This window comes from Anolis sagrei, chromosome 3 (assembly GCF_037176765.1).
Source record: "Anolis sagrei isolate rAnoSag1 chromosome 3, rAnoSag1.mat, whole genome shotgun sequence".
Classification (NCBI taxonomy): domain Eukaryota; kingdom Metazoa; phylum Chordata; class Lepidosauria; order Squamata; family Dactyloidae; genus Anolis; species Anolis sagrei.
Genome location: NC_090023.1, coordinates 264,616,597 through 264,641,336, shown reverse-complemented (window position 1 = coordinate 264,641,336; position 24,740 = coordinate 264,616,597). Strand labels below are relative to the sequence as shown.

General features: G+C 41.5%; 1 protein-coding gene across 6 annotated transcripts in view; it reads left to right on the top strand.

Moving 5' to 3' along the window:
- Positions 1 to 1,071: 1,071 nt before the first annotated feature.
- Positions 1,072 to 24,740, top strand: part of DVL3 (dishevelled segment polarity protein 3) — a 76,789-nt gene continuing 53,120 nt past the window's right edge. For all 6 annotated transcript variants that reach the window (XM_060767358.2, XM_060767359.2, XM_060767355.2 and 3 more), the window contains exon 1: positions 1,072 to 1,397. In XM_060767358.2, coding sequence (XP_060623341.1) covers positions 1,183 to 1,397 — 215 coding nt within the window. In that variant the 5' untranslated portion in view covers positions 1,072 to 1,182. The remainder of the gene's footprint in view (positions 1,398 to 24,740) is intronic.

Sequence of the window (24,740 nt, the reverse complement as noted above, 5' to 3'; positions counted from 1 at the left end):
ATGAGGAAGAACTTCCTGACTGGGAGAGGTGTTCAGCAGTGGAACTCTCTGCCCTGGAGTGTGGCGGAGGCTCCTTCTTTGGAGCCTTTCAAGCAGAGGTTGTCATAAGGGAGAGGGAGAAGCCTGGGCCCAAAGGATACGAAAGGATCTTCCCCCTGAACATGAGGAAGAACTTCCTGCCTGGGAGAGCTGTTCAGCAGTGGAACTCTCTGCCCTGGAGTGTGGTGGAGGCTCCTTCTTTGGAGGCTTTGAAATAGAGGCTGGATGGCCATCTGTCGAGGTTGTCATAAGGATGAGGGAGAAGGATACGAAATGATCTTCCCCCTGAACATTAGGTAGAAGTTCCTGACTGGGAGAGCTGTTCAGCAGTGGAACTCTCTGCCATGGAGTGTGGTGGAGCCTCCTTTGGAGGCTTTGAAGCAGAGCCTGGATGAGGGAGAAGCCTGGGCTCAAAGGATACGAAAGGATCTTCCACCTGAACATGAGGAAGAACTTCCTGACTGGGAGAGCTGTTCAGCAGTGGAACTCTCTGCACTGGAGTGTGGTGGAGCCTCCTTTGGAGGCTTTGAAGCAGAGCCTGGATGAGGGAGAAGCCTGGGCTCAAAGGGTACGAAAGGATCTTCCACTTGAACATGAGGAAGAACTTGACTGGGAGAGCTGTTCAGCAGTGGAACTCTCTGCCATGGAGTGTGGTGGAGCCTCCTTTGGAGGCTTTGAAGCAGAGCCTGGATGAGGGAGAAGCCTGGGCTCAAAGGATACGATGGGATCTTCCACCTGAACATGAGGAAGAACTTCCTGACTGGGAGAGCTGTTCAGCAGTGGAACTCTCTGCCATGGAGTGTGGTAGAGCCTCCTTTGGAGGCTTTGAAGCCGAGCCTGGATGAGGGAGAAGCCTGGGCTCAAAGGATACGAAAGGATCTTCCACTTGAACATGAGGAAGAACTTGACTGGGAGAGCTGTTCAGCAGTGGAACTCTCTGCCTCGGAGTGTTGTGGAAAGCGCCTTCCTTGGAGCAACACCCACTCTGAGGAGGCCGGAAGCGGAAGGGGCGGAGCCGCGCGAGGTGGGGGCGGGGCTTGTGTTGCTTGTGCTGCTGCTTGTGCTGCTGCTGCTTTTTGGGCCTGCAGGCGCTGCCGGAGCCCCGGGCTGGCGTGAGCGAGCCCCCCGAGGGAGAGAGCAGCCATGGCGGCGCCTCCAGCCGCAGCAGCAGTAGGAGCCTCCTCCTCCTCGTCAGCGATGGCGGAGACGAAGATCATCTACCACCTGGACGAGCAGGAGACGCCGTACCTGGTGAAGGTGGCCATCCCGGCCGAGCGGGTCACGCTGGGAGACTTCAAGGCCCTCCTCAACCGGCCCAGCTACAAGTTCTACTTCAAGTCCATGGACGACGACTTCGGGTGAGGCGCCCAGGCAGGCCCGCTTCCTCCTCCTGTCCATTGGCTTTTGTGTTGTGTCTGTCTGTCTCCCGCAAGGAGATAATCTGGGTTATATGGCAGTGTAGACGGAGATGTCCTCCCTCAAGAGGACAATGGACCTACGCCAAAGAAATAGTAGAATGTAATACTATATATTATATATATATGTAATATAATATAAAAAGAATATAATGTAATATGATAAATTGTATACACATATAATAGAATGTAATATAATATATTTTATGTACATAATGTAATATAAAAAGAATATAATAATATTATTGATGTAATAAATTGTATATACATATAATATGATATAAAAAGAATATAATATAATATATTGTATACACATAATATAATATAATGTGATATAAATGGTATATACATATAATATAATGTAATATAATATATTGTATATACATATATATAATATAAAAAGAATATAATGTAATATAATATATTGTATACACATAATAGAATATAATATATGTTGTATATACGTATAATATAATATAAAAATAATATAATGTGATATAATAAATTGTATATACATATAATATAAAGTAATATAATGTAATATCATATATTGAATATACATATAATATAATATAAAAAGAATATAATGTAATATAATATATTGTATACACATAATAGAATATAATATATGTTGTATATACATATAATATAATATAAAAATAATATAATGTGATATAATAAATTGTATATACATATAATATAAAGTAATATAATGTAATATATATTGAATATACATATAATATAATATAAAAATAATGTAATGTAATGTAATATATTGTATACACATAATATAATATAATATATATTGTATATACATGTAATATAATATAAAAATAATATCATGTGATTTAATAAATTGTATATACATATAATATAATATAAAATAATATAATGTAATATAATACATTGTATATACATATAATATAACATAAAATAATATAATGTAGTATAATATATTGTATATACATATAATATAATATATTGTATGTACATAATATAATATAAAAAGAATATAATGTAACAAAAAATATAATAATAAAATAAATATAATAAATTGTATATACATATAATATAATATAAAGTAATATAATGTAATATAATAAATGGTATATACATATAATATAATATAAAGTAATATAATGTATTATAATATATTGTATCTACATATAATATAATATAAAATAATATAATGTAATGTATTATATTGTATATACATATAATATAATATGTAATATTATTTTTATTGTATACACATATACAATAAAATATACATATACATGTATTGTATACACATATAATGTAATATAATAAATTGTATATACATATAATATAATATATTGTATGTACATATAATATAATATAAAAATAATATAATGTAATATAATATATTGTTTACACATATCATATAATGTAATATCATATATTGTATATGCATATAAACCAATGTAATATAATATATTGTATATACATATAATATAATATATTGTAGATACATATAATTAACATAATTCAAAAACCACTGGACGAATTGACACGAAATTTGGATACAATACATCTAACAGTCCAACGAGTGTCCATCACCCCTAAAAATACACACACACACACTCACACACAAAATCCCAGCAGAACAGACTTAAAACCCCCCAAAATACTCAATATATACATATACACATACACTCATATACATACACATATGCACACATTCATATACACACACGTATATATATGCACAAACACACACAAATATACACATATACACACATACATATACATACGCATACACACAATTATGCTTATAGACAAGCACACACATATACACAATGTGCATGTACACATATAAACACACAAATACACAAATATATACAGACACATATACACACACACATATATATATGAATATACATATATATATATGAACACATAAATATACACATAAACACATATAAATATATACAGACATATACACACACACACACACACACATATATATATATATGAATATACTTATATATATGAACACACAAATACACACACACACACATAAACACATATATACACACACAAAACACATATACACAGACTGGGCCACAGCAACGTGTAGCAGGGGATGGCTAGTTCTACTACTAATAATGATATTATAATTATATATTTCATATGACATGTAATATTACAATATAATGGTATAGTACAGTATATAATACTGATATTCAACTATGCTAATAATATATTGTATGTATATATATCTTGTAAGCCACTCTGTGTCCCCTTCGGGGTGAGAAGGGCGACATATAAATGTCATAAATAAATAAAGGCCTAAACCAGGCATGGGCAAACTTGGGCCCTCCAGGTATTTTGGACTTCAACTCCCACAATTCCTAGCAGTCTCAGACCCCTGAGGGGGGGGGGGAATGAAAGGGCCTGTGCCTGCTAGGAAATGTGGGAGTTGAAGTCCAAAACATCTGGAGGGCCCAAGTTTGCCCATGCCTGGCATAAACATTGCCCATGCCTGACCTCCATTGACTGCAGGAGGAAATAAATAATAATAAGAAACTTTATTTATATCCCACCATCATCTCCCCGAAGGGACTTCGGGGCGGCTAACATGAGGCCAAGCCCAAACAAATTACAATAAAGCAAAAATACATATAAACAAAACAATAACATCAAATAAAATACTTAATAAAAACATAGTAATGAAATGAAAATAACAAAATCCTAATAAAAACAAATAATAAAATGGTAATAGACTTAGACAAAGAGAGCGAGGCCCATGGATAAAAATGTATAGGATTTGATAACAGTCATGGGTGAGATAGGTAGAGAATGCTATGATAATAAACAAAAGAGCATTGAAGGAATTTGAAACTCTTTTATTTGCCCTCTGGATCAAAAAGAGGCATGTACATATGTCTAGGCGCCCCAAGTTCCTCTGGGAGATGGTGGCAGGATAGAAATAAAGATTATTATTATTATTATTCAAATATACATACAGGGACATTATATGTACACATATATATTTGTACACACATACGCATATGAATAAAGGTAGTGAGGATGCTTGCCATAGATGCAGGCGAAACGTCAGGAGAACATGGCCATATAGCCCGAAAAAACCCACAAGAACCTAGTTCATATTGATGTTTGAAAATCATTCACATTGAAAATGCTGACATAATAATCCAAAATAATTCTACATATGCAAACAACATTAGAACCCAACATCAAAAATTAAACAAGAACGTAATCAAACTATACACTCACACGTAAAATCTAACATAAAACAACCACAATAGATTTACAGGGGCCAGCTAACGTTCACAAAATTATATGGGTTGATTATGTGGCCAATGAAGGTAGCTGGGCTGACATCGAATGACAAAGCTCAAATCCAGTGATAATTCTTGACCAGGGGTCAGATAGTGGTCTTTCATTATCTAGCCTTCCTCCTTTCTGTATGCTAGTGAGCAGAAATTAGTCTTCCGTTGTTTTTTGAAGGAGATAATGGAAGGGCCATCTTTATTTCTTTAAGGGGGGAATTCCAGAGGTGGGGGGCAATCACGGAGAAGGCCCTCTTCCTCATTCCCACCAGCCATACTTAAGATGGGGGTGGGACCGAGAGCAGGGCCTCATCTGCTGATCGCTGTAATACTTCACAAAAAGTAGTGAAGTATGTCCTCAGTCTCATTACAAACAAATGTGTATCTAAATCAAATGTGTGGTATCTGCTGGGCTTTGGTTGCAGAAGCTGCAGTGGACACCTTAATCCATGGATGTTCAAGTCCTACACAACGGTATAATAAAATGGTGGCCCTTATATCCAATGCCAAAATCAAGGTTTTCTTTTGGGTTTTAAAAAAAACCAAAATATTATTTTCAAACCATCCATGGTGGAATTTATTTATTCAGAATCTGTGGATACAAATGGCTGACTGTATCTCTAAAGAGAAGTAATTAAGTTAATTGTATTGTCGAAGGCTTTCATGGCTGGAATCACTGGGTTGTTGTAGATTTTTTTCGGGCTGTATGGCCATGTTTTAGAGGCATTCTCTCCTGACGTTTCGCTTGCATCTATGGCAACCATCCTCAGAGGTAGCAAGGATGCTTGCCATAGATGAAGGTGAAACGTCAGGAGAGAATGCCTCTAGAACATGGCCATATAGCCCGAAAAAACCTACAACACCCCAATTAAGTCAATTGCCCATCCAATTAAGTTAATTGCCCGTCCAGCTGCCTACCCTGGATGGCGAGGCACTATGCCCGTCATCACTGGTAAAGAGTGGGAGTCCTTTCGGACCCTCTGCTGACGATGGAGGCCCAGGTCTCCGCCGTTAGCAGAACTGCCTTCTTTCATCTGCGGCAAGCTAGACGGCTGGCCCCCTCCCTGTCCAGGGATGACCTAGCTACGGTGATCCAGGCCACGGTCGTCTCAAGACTGGACTACTGTAACGCCCTCTACATTGGCCTTCCTCTGTCGGTGATCCGGAAGCTCAAGTTGGTACAAAATGCAGCTGCTCGGCTTCTTGCGGGAATTCTGATGAAATGCCACATAACACCAATCTTACTGCAGCTGCATTGGTTACCAGTTGAGCACCAGATCACTTTCAAAGTACTCACCTTTAAGGCCTTGCATGGTCTGGGGCCGATGTATCTGAAGGACCGCCTCACCCCCTACCAATCCCAGAGATCCCTCCGTTGTGAGGACCAAGATCTAATGGAAGTCCCCAGTGTCAAGACCTTGCGTCTAACAGCAACCAGATGCAGAGCCTTTACAGCAGTGGCACCATCACTCTGGAATACTCTGCCACCTGAAGTCCGTGCCTTGCGGGACTTACCAGCTTTCCGCAGGGCATGTAAGACATACCTGTTTTGACAGGCTTTTAATGTTTGATAGTGTTGTTTTTAAATTGTTTTAAATTGCTTTTAAATTTTGTTAGATTTTAGCTAGTCTTGTAAGCTGCTCCGAGCCCCAGGGAAGTGGCGGCATATAAGTTCAAATAATAAATAAATAAATTCTTTTTTTATGAGGTGGGGGAGTAAGACAACATCCAGGCAAAGCTTTGTCTCCACCTCCAAATGTTCTAAATATGAAAGGAGTCTTAAAAGATCCTGTTGAGTAGGAAGAGATTTCGAAAGCCAATCAAGTCAGTTCAATAGTATAAGATACCACCCACTTATCCCTTGATGCAGGTTGAATACCCCTTATCTGGAAATCCAAAATTGTCCACATGAACAGATGAAATAGTGACACCTTTGCTATCTGATGGTTCAGTTCACACAAACTTTGTCTCCCACACAAAATGATTAAAAACATTGGACATAAAAATACCCGAGGCTGTGTGTATAAGGTGTTTGTGAAACATAATTGAGTTTCGTGTTTAGACTTGGGCTGTTCCCCATTATGTATATGCAAATAATACAAACTCTGGAGGAAAAAAAATCCAAAACACTTCTGGTTCCAAGCATTTCAGTCGAAGCAGGCACCCTCAAACTGCAGCCCTCCAGCTGTTTTGGTCTCCAACCCCCAGAATTCCCACACATTGAGCAAGCTGGCTAGGGCTTCTGGGAGTTGGGGGCCCAAACAGCTGGAGGACCGTGGTTTGAGGATGCCTGCGCTAAAGAATACTGACTCTGTGCCAATCATCTACCTTGTCTGTACATCCCAGCATAGCCCTTCCAGCAAGGCTCCTTTCCTTTTTTTATTTCTTTGCAGTTAAACCTTATTTCCCCCCTCTCTTTCAAAGCTTTCCTATCTGTATCCTCCAAAGCCAGTTGACTTTTGTATGCAAAAGATCCCAGGCTCAGCAATAGAAAGAGAACTGTTGTCAGCCAGGGAAGTCCAAGAATTGGAAACTCGTGGCCTTCTGATGTTGGGTTGCAGCCCACATTGGATTCATGGGATTTGATGAGTCTTCCCACAATGACAGTACTTCAGAGGTGCTGGTTGTTAGCATGCAATCCTCAGAGATGTCCCCTTCAGGATTTACTACATCTGTGCTGCTTTATTTATTTTATTTATCATGTCAGGAGCAACCAGACAGTTGTATTACATTTTTAACAAAACAAACAAAACACAAAGTTTGCAAGTTTGGTAGTTGATTAAATGTCCTTTGACCAGTATCTGGCCACTTGCAGTGCCTCTGGTGTTGCCGCAAGAAGGTCCTCCATTGTGCATGTGGTAGGGCTCAGGTTGCATTGCAGTAGGTGGTCAGTGGTTTGCTCTTCCCCACACTCGCATGTCGTGGATTCCACTTTGTAACCCCATTTCTTAAGTTGGCTCCGCATCTCGTGGTGCCAGAGCGCAGTCTGTTCAGCGCCTTCCAAGTCGCCCAGTTTTCTGTGTGCCCAGGGGGGAGTCTCTCATTTGGTATCAGCCATGGATTGAGGTTCTGGGTTTGAGCCTGCCACTTTTGGACTCTTGCTTGCTGGGGTGTTCCAGTGTGTGACTCTGTAGATTTAAGAAAACTATTTATTGATTTAAGTCATTGATGTGATGGCTGATACCCAAACAAGGGATGAGCTGGAGATGTCACTGCCTTGTTTCTTTCACTATTGGCTGCTACTTCCCGGCGGATGTCGGGTGCTGCAATACCGGCTAGACAGTGTAGTTTCTCCAGTGGTGTAGGGCAAAGACATCCAGTGATAATGCGGCATGTTTCATTAAGAGCCACATTCACTGTTTTAGTGCGGTGAGATGTGTTCCACACTGGGCATGCATACTCAGCAGTAGAGTAGCCAAGCGCAGGGGGCAGATGTCTTCATTGTGTCTGATTGTGATCCCCAGGTTGTGCCAGTCAGCTTTTGTATGATATTGTTTTTAGCGCCCACTTTTTGCTTGATATTCAGGCAGTGCTTCTTGTAAGTCAGAGCACAGTCCACAGTGACTCCCAGGTATTTGGGTGCGCTGCAATGCTCCAGTGGGATTCCTTCCCAGATCATCCTCAGAGCTCGAGGTGCTTGTCTGTTCTTAAGGTGAAAGGCACATGTCTGTGTTTTACATGGATTAGGGATCTGTGCTGCTAAGGCCCCATGTACACTGTCATATAATCCAGTTTCTAAATGCAGATTGATTGCACTGAATTTGAGAATATGATAGTGGAGACTCATATAATGCAGTTCAATCTGCATTGTAAAACCGGATCATATGGCAGTGTATATCCAGCCTTAGACTATCTGATATGGGAGACTGGGATTTCCCCCTAATATGTCAGGAGCCAGTGCAGTATTCGTACCAAGTGACTAAAGCTGATTCTTTCCTGGAAACTTCCAGCAGACTGGCACCAATCCATGGACCACCACTTTAGGTCGTACTGATTTGCAGCAGCCTCTCTGTCGGATGCTCTTGTTGTATCACGAGATCCCCTTCCCATTGTAAAAATTGACAAAAATGCTTTCAGTCCTGTTTCTGCTCTTTCTAAAACCTTGAGCATTTAAGTCCTGTCACCCTCCAGTAGGTCATCCATAGAATCATAGAGTTGGAAGAGACCTCATGGGCCGTCCAGTCCAACCCCATTCTGCCAAGAAGCAGGAATATTGCATTCAAAGCACCCTTGACAGATGGCCATCCAGTCTCTGTTTAAAAGCTTCCAAAGAGGGAACCTCCACCACACTCCAAGGCAGAGAGTTCCACTGCTGAATGGAAGTTCTTCCTCATGTTCAGATGGAATCTCCTTTCTTGTAGTTTGAAGCCATTGTTCCATTGCGTCCTAGTCTCCAGGGCAGCAGAAAACATGCTTGCTCCCTCCTCCTTATGAATTTCTCTCACATATTTATACATGGCTATCATATCTCCTCTCAGACTTCTCTTCTTCAGGCTAAACGTGCCCAGCTCCTTAAGCCGCTCCTCATAGGGCTTGTTCTCCAGACCCCTGATCATTTTAGTCACCCTCCGCTGGACACATTCCAGCTTGTCAACATCTCCCTTTAATTGTGGTGCCCAGAATTGGACACAATATTCCAGGTGTGGTCTAACCAAGGTGGAATAGAGGGGTGGCATGACTTCCCTAGATCTAGACACTATGCTCCTATTGATGCAGGCCAAAATCCCATTGGCTTTTTTTGCTGCCGCATCACATTGTTGGCTCATGTTTAACTTATCCACGAGGACTTCAAGATCTTGAGCCAGGCGTCCCCCATTCTGTATCTTTGCATTTCGTTTTTTCTGCCTAAGTGGAGTCCCTGTTGAACTTCATGACAGTCTACCCTACTAATGTTTTGAGGTGCTCTTTTGCTGAGCAAAATGCAATTTCCCAGAGTTTGTAATTAGCTGTGTGATCATTGACTATCCTGGCTGTGGATTTCTGGGAATTCTAATCCCAAAAGAAATCTTTTCCAAGGTCTCTCTCTCAATATCTAGAGGACTCTCACCTCATCTGGGTGTGTTCTGCCTTGCATTTGTGCATCCTTCTGACACTCTTGTTAGTCTCTAGGCCTAGTAATTTTCCAGACATCGATTATGCGTAGTGAAACACAAAACACAAGGACACTCCTCTTTTTTTAATGCTCCTTTGTTTGATTTCCTCAACACACTCTTGTTCTCCTCTTCTTCCCTTTCGTATGATCTTTTAAAATCTCTTTGATGTCTTTTGGAGCAAAAACATAACTGCCATCTTACTTTCTCTTAGGCACAATTTTTGTGACAGGAATAAAGATGTGTCCCCTTGCTTTCTAGGACGTATAGCTCGTGTTAGGGCTTCTTTATTGGAAGTGTGCAGTGAGTTGGCTAGCACTTTCTATAGCCCAACAGAGGCAGCCCGTTTGTGGCCGCACACCACGTACCGCAGGCAACGTTCTTCTTTGATCTCTTGTTACAAGAGCTGAATTTCAAGTTTGGGAAAAGTAAATGAATTCATTTTCTTGGCACTTTTATCACTTCATAGTGGAACGGAGTGTGCGCATATACCATATATGTACGCGTCTGTCCGTAGTGTCTTGCATCTAAAAAGCCCACCTTGCAACAAAGGAGTATTGTACTTACTGTGATTTTTCTGTTGATGGGGAGAAAACTGCTTTCAAAACAAATGTTCCAAATCAAAGATGGGAGTCATGTAGCCCTCCAGACTCTGGCAACTTCCAGGAGCCCTAGCCAGCATATATGATCGTGAATAGGCAAATTTGGTGATTTTACATTTTTGGAGTGTTTATAACATCTGGTGTTGGCAAATCTTTTTGTGGGGAGGATTCAGACTCAAACCAAAGAATTAATGGGGTGAAACCTCTTTCAGAATGCATACTGTGATGTTTAGCAAGTTCTCTCCCTGAAGTTATTCTTTCTAAAACAGCAGCTGTGATTAAATATCTTATGCCATGGGCATAGACCAAAAGGTTTTGACTCATTTGACAGGACTAGGTACCTTCTAAGCCAAAACTGATCACATAAAGCCTAGAATCTGTTCAGTGTTCCAGCTCTAAGGGTCTGTAAGTCCAAATTGATTTATAATTCATTGTTGTTGTGTGCCTCCAAGTCATTTCTGACTTAGGGTGACCTTAAGCTGAACCTATAACAGGTTTTCTTGGCAAAATTTGTTTAGAGGCGAGTTTTCCTTTTTCTGAAGCTGGGAGACAGTGGTTTGCCCAAGGTTAATAATTGAGTTTCTTGGTTTTTCCTTCTTTTATTGCCAGTGAAGGCTTGGATTGAAATTCTGCACTATTTTGTTTTATGGTCCAGAGGATTTGTAACATTTATCTATTTCTATATTGATTTTTATACTGATGGGTACATGGGGATCACAGTAATCACAAGACCATTGCATTAATCACCAATCAAAATAAAGTGGTGCTCAAAATTCTACCACAAAGATTTACCAGTACTAACCTCGGTTCAGGGAAGGAAGAGACACTAGGGATCATATTGTAAACATATGTTCAATAATGGAGCGCACTCAAGAATTTCAGGAAAAAATAGTGAAATTACAGAAAGCCTTTCTGTAATCATAAAAAGCTATGGATTGTTATTAAACAAATGAGGGTGCCCCACCATTTTATAGTCCTGATGTGTAATTTGTATTCCAGACAAGAGGCCAATGTTCTGAAAGAATATGGAGAAACCGAATGGTTTCCTGTTCGTAAGGGGCTCAGGCAAAGCTGCATTTTATAACTTGTATGCTGAACATATCAAACATAAAGTAGGATTAGACCCAGAGGAAGAAGGTGTGAAAATCAGAGGAGGAACACCAACAATTCAAGATATGCAGATGACGTCTGACGTCATACTCCTTACAGAAAATAGCAACAACTTGGAATGATGCCTGAAAAGGCTTCTTTCTTTAAATCCCTGAATGCCTGGATTCCAGTCTCGTCTGCTGACAAATAATTGCAATAGTAGATTAGCACTTTAAAAACCCCAAAATTGTGATGTTAGCTTCCTTTCACCATACATTTGCTAGGATTGGCTTTCCTTGCCTATTCAGCTTCTTGACCACAGCAGGGTGGTTCATGACTGGAAAATCGTTTTGATGGGAAGTAAGATAATTGCTCACAGAAGTAATTTTTTTTCTAGTGAAGAACTGGTGAGTAGATTAGTAGAATGTATAAAATGAGCTCAGATTTGCCTCTCCTCAGCTCCAGTGTAAGCAAGCGTGCAGTGTAGATCTTGCAAAACAAATGGATTTTAGTCCTGCTAGATTAGATCTCTGAGTATTATTAGGGGATAAAATGAGGCAGTGCATGCCATCCTGAACTCATTGTAGGAAAGGAGGGATCAAAACATGCAGTAGAACAGGAGTTCTTAAACTTTTTCCATTTGCGACCCCTCTTGGCCTGTGAAATTTTTATGTGTCACCAGGTTATGTATATAAAAGAGGTATAAAAAACAAACATTTGTTGATAATAAACAGACTGATTTCTCTTTTTGTGGGATACATCTAAAGCATTTTCTGCAGAGTCCACTTTTTTGTGTCAGGAGCAACTTGAGAAACTGCAAGTCACTTGTGGTGTGAGAGAATTGGCCGTCTGCAAGGACGTTGCCCAGGAGACACCCAGATGTTTTGATGATTTATCATCCTTCTGGGAGGCTTCTCTCATGTCCCCACATGGGGTGCTGGAGCTGATAGAGGGAGCTCATCTGCGTTCTCTGCAGAGGGTCCACTGTAAACACCGGACGTTGTTGCTGACAGATTTCTGTGAATGGGTGGTGTTCAGGAACTTTTCACTGTTGCCAAATTTGTGATCCCAACATTGACATAAGGGGACCCAATTTGGAGTTGGGACCCATAGTTTAAGAAACAGTGCAGCAGAATAACTGGAATATTATTTTGTGCTTGCTTTATTTTTGTGACTATTAATAAAATTTAAAAAATATCAGTTTCCTGCAGCTAGCAGGCAATATGAAGCCCCTAGGTCAGCATTTCTCAACCTGGGGGTCGGGCCCCCAGAGGTGGGGTTGTAAACAGGTGCCAGAGGGGTCATGAAAGACCATCAGAAAACACAGTATTTTCTGTATTGTCGAAGTTTTTCATGGCCGGAATCACTGGGTTGTTGATGGTTGTTGTAAGCATCCTCACTACCTCTGAGGATGCTTGCCATAGATGCAGGCGAAACATCAGGAGAAAATGCCTCTAGAACATATATAGCCCGAAAAAACCTACAACAACCCAGTATTTTCTGGGTTGTTGTAGGTTTTTTGGGCTATGTAGCCATGGTCTAGAGGCATTCTCTCCTGACGTTTCGCCTGCATCTATGGCAAGCATCCTCAGAGGTAGTGAGGTCTGTTGGAACTAGGCAAAAGGGTTTATATATCTGTGGAATGACCAGGGTGAGACAAAGGACTCTTCTCTGCTGGGGCTAGGTGTGAATGTTTCAACTGACCACCTTGATTAGCATACAATGGCCTGACTGTGCCTGGGGCAAACTTTTATTGAGAGGTAATTAGATGTCCCTGCCAGCTTCCTCTCTGTTGTTGCGCTGTTGCAATTTTAGAATTTTTAAATACTGGTAGCCAGATTTTGTTCATTTTCATGGTTTCCTCCTTTCTGTTGAAATTGTCCACGTGCTTGTGTATTTCAATGGCTTCTCTGTGTAGCCTGACATGGTGGTTGTGAGGGTGGTCCAGCATTTCTGTGTTCTCAAATAAAATGCTGTGTCCAGGTTGGTTCATCAGGTGCTCTGCTATGGCTGATTTCTCTGGTTGAAGTAGCCTGCAGTGCCTTTCATGTTCCAACAGTATTTTCTGTTGGTCGTGGGGGTTCTGTGTGGGAAGTTTTGCCCAATTCTATCATTGGTGGGGTTCAGAGTGCTCTTTGATTTTAGGTGAACTATAAATCCCACCAACTACAACACCCAAATGTCAAGTATTATTTTCTCCAAATTCCACCAGTGTTCACATTTGGGCATATTGTTTATTTGAGTCAAGTTTGGTCCATATCTATCATTGTTTGAGTCCACAACTCCAAAACTCAAGGTCAATGCCCACCAAACCCTTCTAGTATTTTCTGTTGGTCATGGGACTTCTGTGTGCCAAGTTTGGTTCAATTCCATCATTAGTGGAGTTCAGAATGCTCTTTGATTGTATGTGAATTATAAATCCCAGCAACTACAATTCCCAAATGTCAAAATTGATCCACCTCAACCCCACGAGTATTCACATTTGGGCATATTGGTTATTTGTGCCAAATTTGGTCCAGTGAATGAAAATACATCCTGCATATCAGATATTCACATTACAATTCATAACAGTAGCAAAATTACAGTTATGAAGTAGCAACGAAAACAATGTTATGGTTGAGGGTCACCATGACATGAGGAACTGTTTTAAGTGGTCATGGCATTAGGAAGGTTGAGAAACACTACCCTGGGTGTCTAGGCTTATTTTAAATTCTAGAAGTCTGGCCTTCAGCCTCTTTTTGTATTTGGTAGAGTACCACATTGTGTCTGCTGGTCTTTTGACTCCAGCATTAGAGTATCAAGTGCCTTCTGTTGCAACCATCTTGAGCTTAGATTGGCTATGCCTGTCCCTTTCCTTGGATGAGTTCTGGTTGTGATTTGAAGGTTGCCTTTCCTGCAAAGTAAACATTGCACTTTTGGGCCAGAGATTCTTCTTAATTAAAACATAAACAGAGCATCCTTCTGTTAGGAGGCATGGCTAAATACCTTTTTAGGCACAGTGTTTAATATTCTGGTGCTTCCCTTCATGTTGGCAGCTGGTGTTTCCAATTTTAAGTTCCAAACGATCTCCTGGTCTCAGCTGCTGGGTGAAAATGACTCTCCCGTGTAATTTTCTGTCTGATGATTAAGCCAGGGTTGCTTAATTATCTCCCAGTTTCACTGGGTAGGTTTAAGGCTGAGCATTGCAGGACTCCAAAGAGAAGAGAACAAAGCAAGCACTGCTGGAATTCCCAATGTGTTGGCCAGATGCTGCTGGTATTTGGCAGCCTGCTCTTGCACACATGTAAGGGGTGGGGGGAATGTGTTGACGTGGGCAGAACAGTCGACTGATTTATTTTATTGTATGGCTTGTTTGAAATCAATGTCAGGAGTCTCTGTCCCCCAAGCAGAGACATTTTCCAAATGGAGAGATGATCCTTTTCCTAATTGGCTGCGGTCTTACTAATTGACTAGTGCAGTGGTTCTCAACCTTCCTAATGCCGCGACCCTTTAATACAGTTCCTCATATTGTGGTGACCCCCAATCATAAAATTATTTTTGTACTATTGTTACTGTTATAAATCGTAATGTAAATATCTGATTTGCAGGATGTATGTTCATTCCCTGGACTAAATTTGGCACAAATACCTGACACGCCCAAATTTGAATACTGGTGAGATTGGGGGGGGGGGGGATTGATTTGTCATTTGGGAGTTGTAGTTGCTGTGATTTGTAGTTAATCTACAATCAAAGAGCATTCTGAACTCCACCAACAATGGAATTGAACCAATCTTGGCACACAGAACTCCCATGACCAACAGAAAATACTGGAAGGGTTTGGTGGGCATCAACATTGAGTTTGGGAGTTGTAGTTCACCTACATCCAGAGAGCACTGTGGACTCAAAACAAAGAGAGATCTAGAACAAACTTGGCATGGATATACAATATGCCTAAATGTGAACACTGGTGCAGTTTGGGCAAAATATATCTTGACATTTGGGAATTGTAGTTGATGGGATTTATAATTCACCTAAAATCAAAGAGCATTCTGAACCCCACCAACGAGAGAATTGGGTCAAACTTCTTGCACAGAACCCCCATGACCAACAGAAAACATGGTGTTTTCTGATGGTCTTTGGCGACCCCTCTTGACATCCCCTCATGACCGCCCCCCCCCCCGGGGTCTCAACCCCCAGGTTGTGAACCAATGGGCTAGTGGCTACTATCTTCTCCTGTCTTGAGGCCTGCCAGCCATTTGGATGGCAAATTGACATTTTAAAAAATTCCAATGACTGTTTAGAATTGTCCTTGATCGCAACAAATTTTTGGCAAGGGATGTATCACCCCCTGGCACTCGGGAATGGTAATGTGAAGAGTTCAGAGAATGTGACAACAGTGTTGTCAGATGTGGTGTACACTTTGTTTGTTTATCTACTTCTCCCTTGTTGCTTCTCTGGTTAAGTGGCAGGACCGCTTTGTTTCTGCCTCCACTTGTCTTTCATTGTCTGGCTCTTTAAAAGGGCTGGGAATATTTTGTCCTTGAATTGCTTTTGTGCGTACCGTGTGTTCTTGGCCTGATATTGATTGACTGGAGCAATGTGATGTGACCAGAGCTGAACTTACCACTAAGCAGAGTGTGGAAGGGGATATTGGTGACAACTGTAGATTTTCATGGTTGAAGAATGATTCAACAGCCAGTCCAGCTGTACATGGAATAGAACATGTAATATTTATGGAATAGAAAGGAGTATCATTTTGTCTTGTTCTTCAGGCATTCCAGTACCTACAGCTGCTAAAAATCAAGGTGAAGTTCCCCAAGCCTCTCTAGTATTTTTCTTTGATCATGGGGTTCTGTGTGCCAAATGTGGTCCAGGTCCACTGTCAGTGGAGGTGACTGTGGTCTGACTTGATGCAGGGTGAACTACATTGCCATCATGTGGACTCAGCCCCCCAAACTCCTCCAGTATGTTTAGCTGCTGATTAGTTCTGCTCTGTTTGTTGTGCAGGCAGAGTTGAAAAGAGTAGGAAAGGGTCAAGGGAGTGGGCGGAGTCATGCAAATTCCACACCAATGAAGAGAGTAAGAAACACTGGGATGTCTGTGGTGGAGGAAACACGTACAATGGAATTGTCCCCGAATGAAAGCGTTCCTTGGGTGGTGCGCAGTATGGTTTTTGGGGGTGACATTGGCAGGGGTTTGGGCTACATATTCATGTCAATTGACACTGAAATACAACACCGTCGTGAGTTCTGCGAGTGCAGCTTTTTTCCGAATGAAGAAGAGAGTGTTTGAGGCCTGGGACATCCATAGGGATACCAGAGCACTGGGACATCCATAGGGATACCAAGGTACTTGTTTATAAAGCTATTGTCCTCCCAACCCTGCTATACGCCTGCAAGACGTGGACTGTCTACAGATATCACATGCAACTGTTGGAACGATTCCATCAGCGCTGCCTCTGGAAAATCCTGGAAATATCTTGGGAAGACAAATGGACAAATGTCAGTGCGCTGCAAGAAGCAAAGACCACCAGCATTGAAGCAATGGTCCTCCACTATCAACTCTGCTGGACCGTCCACATTGTCCGGATGCCCGACCACCATCTCCCAAAGCAATTGCTCTACTCTGAACTCAAGAACAGAAAACGGAATGTTAGCGGGCAGAAAAAGAGATTTAAAGATGGGCTCAAAGCTAACCTTAAAAACTCTGGCATAGACACTGAGAATTGGGAATCCCTGGCCCTTGAGTGCTCCAGCTGGAGGTCAGCTGTGACCAGCACTGCTGTAGAATTTGAAGAGGTACGAATGGAGGGCAAAAGAAATGTGCCAAAAGGAAGGCGCATCACGCCAACCCTGACCCAGACCGCCTTTCACCTGGAAACCAATGTCCTCACTGTGGGAGAAGATGCAGATCAAGAACAGGGCTCCATAGTCTCCTCTGGACCCACCAGTACACTGATTTTGGAGGACTCTCCTACTCGGACAACAAGGGATCGCCTAAGAAAAGACATATTCATGGAGATCGCTATTTATTTATTTATTTCATATCAAAAGCATTGCATAAATTAGTATAAAACTGATAAAATAGAAGGTATGCAGACGGCTAAATATATTTTGACCAAAAAACGGAGATGGCTATAACCTGAAATACTTATCCTTGGAGGGAGGACTTTTGGTGGCTCTTCAGCACTGTGGGTTCAAGCTGTTTGTGGAAGCGGGAGCCTGTTTGTGGAAATGGGCACCCCAGCTACATACACACATGCATATTAGGTCTATTGATTCTTTCTCTACTGGGTGCTCCATAAATAAATCCCCCCCCCCCCTTGCAGCTTTATCACAAGGAATATCTGAAGAACTAATGCATTTTAAGGGAAAAGAAATCTCTAGTTGTGTGTGAGTGATGACAGTCTTGCTAAGAAATGTTTTGAGTGGTTATGTGGAACAACGTTTCTCAAGTTTCCATTTCAGTTTATCGCGAGACAGGGCAAACAGATCTAGAATCTTACTGCTACACGATTTATTTGCTTATTTATGAATGATCTTTCTGCTTCTGCAACAATAGAAGAAAAAAGTTTGATATCCAAGAATGGTTTGTAGAGACAAGCAAAAAAATAAATCTGGAAGTGATTATGATGATTCCTTTGAAAAAAGTATGAGCTATAAAAGTACTTTTCCATATGAAAAATGATTGCTCGTGGCAGATTTTCTATTTTAATTTTGCTAGAGTTCATGTCGTATCAGGTTACACATGAAAGGCTTCTACTGGAGATACGTCTCTTGATTGCTTGAAGCTCTCTTCTGCAACGAAATAAAATGATGGAGTGTCACCTCCTTGCCAAAGCTGGTCTCTGAAAAACAGGCATTCAGATTTCATCCTGGGAATACAGTGCTGTTCTGTGTATTACTGACGCTAGGTATTTTCCAGTTCTGAAAAGAATGGCTTCAGATTCTGTACATTTTGGTGGTTTTTGAGGGGTCCATCCAGACCACTTCTGCGCTGTTGGCAGCTTCTGACCTGCAAAGGATTGCCAATAGACTCAGTGCTGGCTCAGGCCTTGTTGAATCAGTGAGTCATCTTCTCCCTGTGGCAAGCGAGGAGTGGGGGATACTTAGGCTTTCTGGTTTAGCCTGAATGCTCTTGTTCCGTTCTCAAACTAACAATGAAGCTATTACAGCAATTGTATGATCTGTCAGTTTTTTAACTCTTCAGATCTTGAAGATCATTGCAGACCAAATTTCAGCTGTTTCATAGAATCAAAGAGTTGGAAGAGACTTCATGGGCCATCTAGTCCAACCCCCTGCCAAGAAGCAGGAATATTGCATTCAAATCACCCCTGACAAATGGCCATCTAGCCTCTGTTTAAAAACCTCCAAAAAAGGAGCCTCCATCACACTCTGGGGCGGAGAGTTCCACTGCTGAACAGCTCTCACAGTCAGGAAGTTCTTCCTCATGTTCAGATGGAATCTCCTCTCTTGTAGTTTGAAGCCATTGTTCCGCGTCCTAGTCTCCAGGGAAGCAGAAAACAAGCTTGCTCCCTCCTCCTTGTGACTTCCTCTTACATATTTATACATGGCTATCATATCTCCTCTCAGCCTTCTCTTCTCCAGGCTAAACATGCCCAGCTCTTTAAGCCGCTCTTCATAGGGCTTGTTCTCCAGACCCTTGATCATTTTAGTCGCCCTCCTCTGGACACATTCCAGCTTGTCAATATCTCTCTTGAATTGTGGTACCCAGAATTGGACGCAATATTCCAGGTGTGGTCTAACCAAGGCGGAATAGAGGGGTAGCATTACTTCTCTAGGTCTAGACACTATGCTCCTATTGATGCAGGCCAAAATCCCATTGGCTTTTTTTGCTGCCACATGACATTGTTGGCTCATGTTTAACTTGCTGTCCACGAGGCAGGACTCTTGTCATTCTTACCAAAAGGGTTTCTTTACCTGTGGCATTGTATGGAAGTGTTGGCTTGAAGTCTTATAGAGATGCTTTGTGATTGAATCATATTAAGGCCCAGTTTAGATAATTTGTAAATGAATAATAATATAAAGCTTTATTTATATTCCGCCCTATCTCCCCAAGGGGACTCAGGGTGGATCACAGTACACATACACGGCAAACATTCAGTGCCATTTTGGACAGACAGGACAGAGACACACAGAACAGAAAGGAGGTCCAGCTTTTTGGTGCCTTGGAGGTTGTGCTCGAATTCAGCAACAGGGGGGTGCTGTCGCTCCATGCTCTATGACAGGGGTCCTCAGACTTTTTAAACAGAGGGCCAGGTCAGAGTCCCTCAAACTGTTGAAGGGCCGGATTATAACTAGAAAAAAGAAAAAAATGAATTCTTATGAACTCTGCACATATCTAATTTGTAGTGCAAAAACACTTAAAACAATAGAATAATTAAAATGAAGAACAATTTTAACAAATATAAACTTATTAGTATTTCAGTGGGAAGTGTGGGCCTGCTTTTGACTGATGATATAGGATTGTTGTTGTTGCTGTTGTTGTGTGTGCTTTCAAGTAATTTCAGACTTAGGTTGGCCCAGAGCGAGGACTGGATAAATGAACTTGGAGAGCCGTATCCGGTCCTCGGTCCTTAGTTTGAGGACCCCTGCTCTATGATGAAGAGACATCAGGGCTTCCTTCTTCCTTTTGTTCAACGGGCATTTTCCGATCTTTTTCTTTATGGTGTTATAAAATACCTTCTCCGCTTGTTTTAGCAGTACCTAATTACTTACAGCTCAAGTTGTTTTTGAACTGCTTAGGTAAACCATGAGCTTGGCGGACAGTTGGGTGTTCACGCTGGCCCCAGGCTTCAAACTGGCAACCTTTCATATGTCATCAGTTGGGGACCCATCCCCCAGGACCAACTGCAATATAATACTAATAATAACATGATATTATAATTGTATATTTATATTACATGTGATGTTACTAATAATATTACAATACAATGGTATAGTACAATATAGTAATATTTAATACTGATATTGTACTATGCTAATAATATAATATATTGTGTGTGTGTGTGTGTGTGTGTGTGTGTGTGTGTATATATATATATATATATATATATATATATATCGTAAGCTACTCTGAGTCCCCTTCGGGGTGAGAAGAGTGGCATATAAATGCCAGAAACTGTGGTTTGTGCTAACCTTGGTTTGTTGCAATGTTTCACGACTGAATTTATAAGAATATGACGGAACAAACTGATAAGCATTATTTTTGCATTGGAGGTCAGGAGACTTGAAGATTGGAGTGTTAAATAGATAAACAAAACAAAGACGCAGTTCTAAAGTATAAGACTATACTCAGTTCAAAGATATAAGACTATATCTTTGAAAGCTCAAACCATGGCTCGGCTCAGAAAGCCTTCTTTGATGTTTTAAAATCATATATGTCTTGGTGTTTGCTCTTTAAGTTATTCCCAGTTCCTAGGTAATTCCAGACCAAAGTCTAAAGCTGGACCGAACCAAATCCTCCGCCCCTCAGCCACTTGTATTATTGTCCCCTTCAGTATCCCACTGAGCAGCAGTGTGAATCTTCTGCACAAAGGGCCCTGTGATTCAAGGCAGTTTCCAAACAGTCCATGGCATAATTCTCTGGTAATTAAGGAAATAGCTGACAATGTGCAAAACAAGGCAGCACATGGGGTTTCCTTTGTGCTTGGTGAACTCATTGGTTTGATGGGGGAGGGGGATGTGCTGAATGGAGTATTTGTCATTGCATGTCAGTTGACTGACTCATCCCGTTGATTGCTTGCCTCTCATGGTAGAAGCCCTTGCAGCCAAAGAAGCAGAAACTGCTGAGTATCCAGAGAATCCCACAGAAAAATGAAAAAGAAACAAGCCTCACAATGCTCAAAGGGTAGTCTGGTTATTTGTAGGAAAGCAGAACACGTTTTGGCCTATGTATGCACTTCCTGCTCTTTTCAAGGGTGCTGAATGATGATCTCAAGGCTGCTGAACGTTTTTCAGGACTATGTATTGTCAAAGGCTTTCATGGCTGAAATCACTAGGTTCTCGTGGGCTTTTTCGGGCCATAGGGCCATGTTCCAGAGGCATTTCTCCTGACGTTTCGCCTGCATCTATGGCAAGCATCCTCAGAGGTAGTGAGGATGCTTGCCATAGATGCAGGCGAAACGTCAGAAGAAATGCCTCTGAAACATGGCCCTATAGCCCGAAAAAGTCCACGAGAACCTAGTTTTTCAGGACTGATTTCGCTCTCTTAATTTGGGGGACTCTAAAAGGTAATGGTTGGATAGACCACGCAAAGACTGGATCATCACCATCCATTTTCAGGAACCAAAATGAACGAAGTGGAATACATAATAATAATCTGGCTACCAGTATTAAAAAACAGCAAACAGAGAGTAAACAGTCAGGCACATCAAATCACTCTCAACAAAAGATTCCCCCCAGGCACTTCCAAGCCATTAAATGCTAATCAAGGTGGTCAGTTGAAACATTCACACCTAGCTCCAGCAGACAAAAGTCCTTTGTCCCACTCTGGTCTTTCCACAGATATATAAACCCATTTTCCTACTTCCAACAGACCTCACTACCTCTGAGGATGCTTGCCATAGATGCAGGCAAAACGTCAGGAGAAAATGCCTCCAGAACATGGCCATATAGCCCAGAAAAACCTACAACAACCCATAATAATAATAATAATAATAACAACAACAACAACACCACTTTATTTATACCCCACTCCATCTCCCCCAGGGGGACTCGGGGCAGCTTACATGAGGCCATGCCCATCAATACAGTAAACACAATATTACACAAAAGCATAACACAATATAACACAAAGAGTAACAGAACTAAAAAACATAAAATGCAAAACCAAAATAATAAGCGAGATAGCAGTATAAAATCGGACAGTAAACACACAAAAAATTGTACAGGGCAAGGCCAAATTTAAGGATAAAAATTTAAAATTTTAAAACACTGGGAGATTGGTCAATGGAAATTGTTGGGGAGGGAGATCCGGATTGAGGAAGGAATTAATTGCACGAACCATAAAATAAAATACATTCCTTTCTTTCTCTTCAGATCAAATAATTGTTTTAGACCCCTTCTTTGGAACATACCCAGCTGCTTTCTTCAATGCCTGTAATGTTCTAGGATGTTAGTTCCATGCAGTTGTACATCTAGATCAGGCATGGGCAAACTTCGACCCTTTAGGTGTTTTGAACTTCAACTCCCACAATTCCGGACAGTCGGTAGGGCTGAAATTTGCCCAGTTGAGGGGTCACATAAGTAAAAGGAAGTGGAAGAAAGCTGTGTGCCTCCTCCACTATCATGCATCCTGGTAGAATTGATTTTGTCTACTGGGTAGATGTGAGTCTGAGCAAAGGAAAGCTGTAAGAGAGCTTATATTATATTATTTGCAAGATTTTAGATAGATAGATAGATAGATAGATAGATAGATAGATAGATAGATAGATAGATGGTTGTGTCAGGAGAAACTGCAAGTCACTTCTGGTGTGAGAGAATTGGCTGTCTGCAAGGACATTGCCCAGGGGACACCTGGATGTTTTGATGTGTTACCATCCTTGTGGTTGGCGTCTCTCATGTCCCCACATGAGAAGCTGGAGCTGATAGAGGGAGCTCATCCACGCTCTCCCCGGATTCAAACCTATGACCTGTCAGTCTTCAGTCCTGCCAGCACAAGGGTTTAACCCACTGCGCCACTGGGGGCTCCTAGTTGCATGTAATATAATGTCATTTAAACAGAAAACAATGTCTTATCTTTGCATTAAGGGAGGAGAACATTTGCTCAGCTAAAGCCAGATGTATTTGGGGGTTGTAGCACGTTGTAGAAAATTCTATTTACTGCTAGCAAGCAACCATCAATTTGGCAACCGAACGAAGCATGACTTTAGACCTTAAGAGTATTTGTCAGTTGTCCTTAGGCACTCTTCCCAATCACAGCCCAGTGAAATAGTTTTCCACGGTTTGTATGTCACCCTAGGGTTTATCAGAGCATATATCTCCCATTTATCCCAGTCTTTATTTCTGTGGTTCCCATCACAGCAAATCCATGGGGCAGCAGGGGAATTTGTTGTCCCACACCCTGCAGCTCCTGTAACACCACTTTCCCCATCACATGGGAGAAAGCATTACTGCCCATCTTCCCCCTACGCTGTCCCTGTTGCTTGCAAGGAGAATACAGGAAGCCTCCCATGCTCTCCTTCCTCCATTGTAGGACACTGAGATCACAGTTCAGGGACAGAGTCTTATCAGAAGTAACATGGGCAAAAACTGACTGCTGGAGTGGTTTTACCTAATTTGCACACCAGTTCCATTCATGCTGTGTTCTCTAGCAAAAGCTGAACAACGTGTGCATGTGGGGCCTATGTTTGGAGTGGCAAGGCCCCAAACAAGGTACCATGCCAGGGTATACACATTTGGCAAAATGGTATTCTCTCATAGCTTGCCAGCTTTTGCATACAAGTGGCCATTACTATTTTGAGGCTTCTACAAATTCGTTTCACATTGTTGATTTGGCACTATCCTGTCTTCAGAGCTCGGGATCATGCAGTCTGGCTCAGGTTTTATTGATTTTGGAAGGAAAACTCAGTCATTGAAAACTGAAATGTGGCCAGGCAGGGTACTGAAAAACTTTTATAGGCAGGAAAGAATCCAAGCTGAAGCCATACACTCACTGCTTTCATCAGTGTACTTTTATATATATAAAGCAAGTCAGAACACATTTGGTTGAAATCCCTTGCTGTTTCAGTATTCCGGAAAAAGATGCCCTATTTCTTGAACCAGCATGGTGTAGCGGTTTGAGCGCTATATTAGGACTTTGGGGAACCAGGGCTCAAATCCTGGCTTGGCCATGGAAATCAGGACACGTTGGACACACTCTCAGCCTAAAAGAAGGCCATGTCAAATAGTCCCTGAACAAATCTTGCTATGAAAACCCCGAGACAGATTCATTATAGGGCTGCCATAAGTCTGAAATGACTTTGAGGCACACAGTAACAAATACAGTAGAACCTCAACATACGAGCGTCCCTACTTACGAGCTTTTCGAGTTACGAATTGTTGTTCGACCATGGTTTGGTTTTCACATATGAGCAGTGTTTTAACATCTGAGCAGCCAGAGGGCACTCTAGTGTCAGAGTACAGGGCTTCAAGGGAGCAGCCTCTGTGCCTTGTGCCTCTGCACCTTCTACCCTTTTCTGGTTTGGAA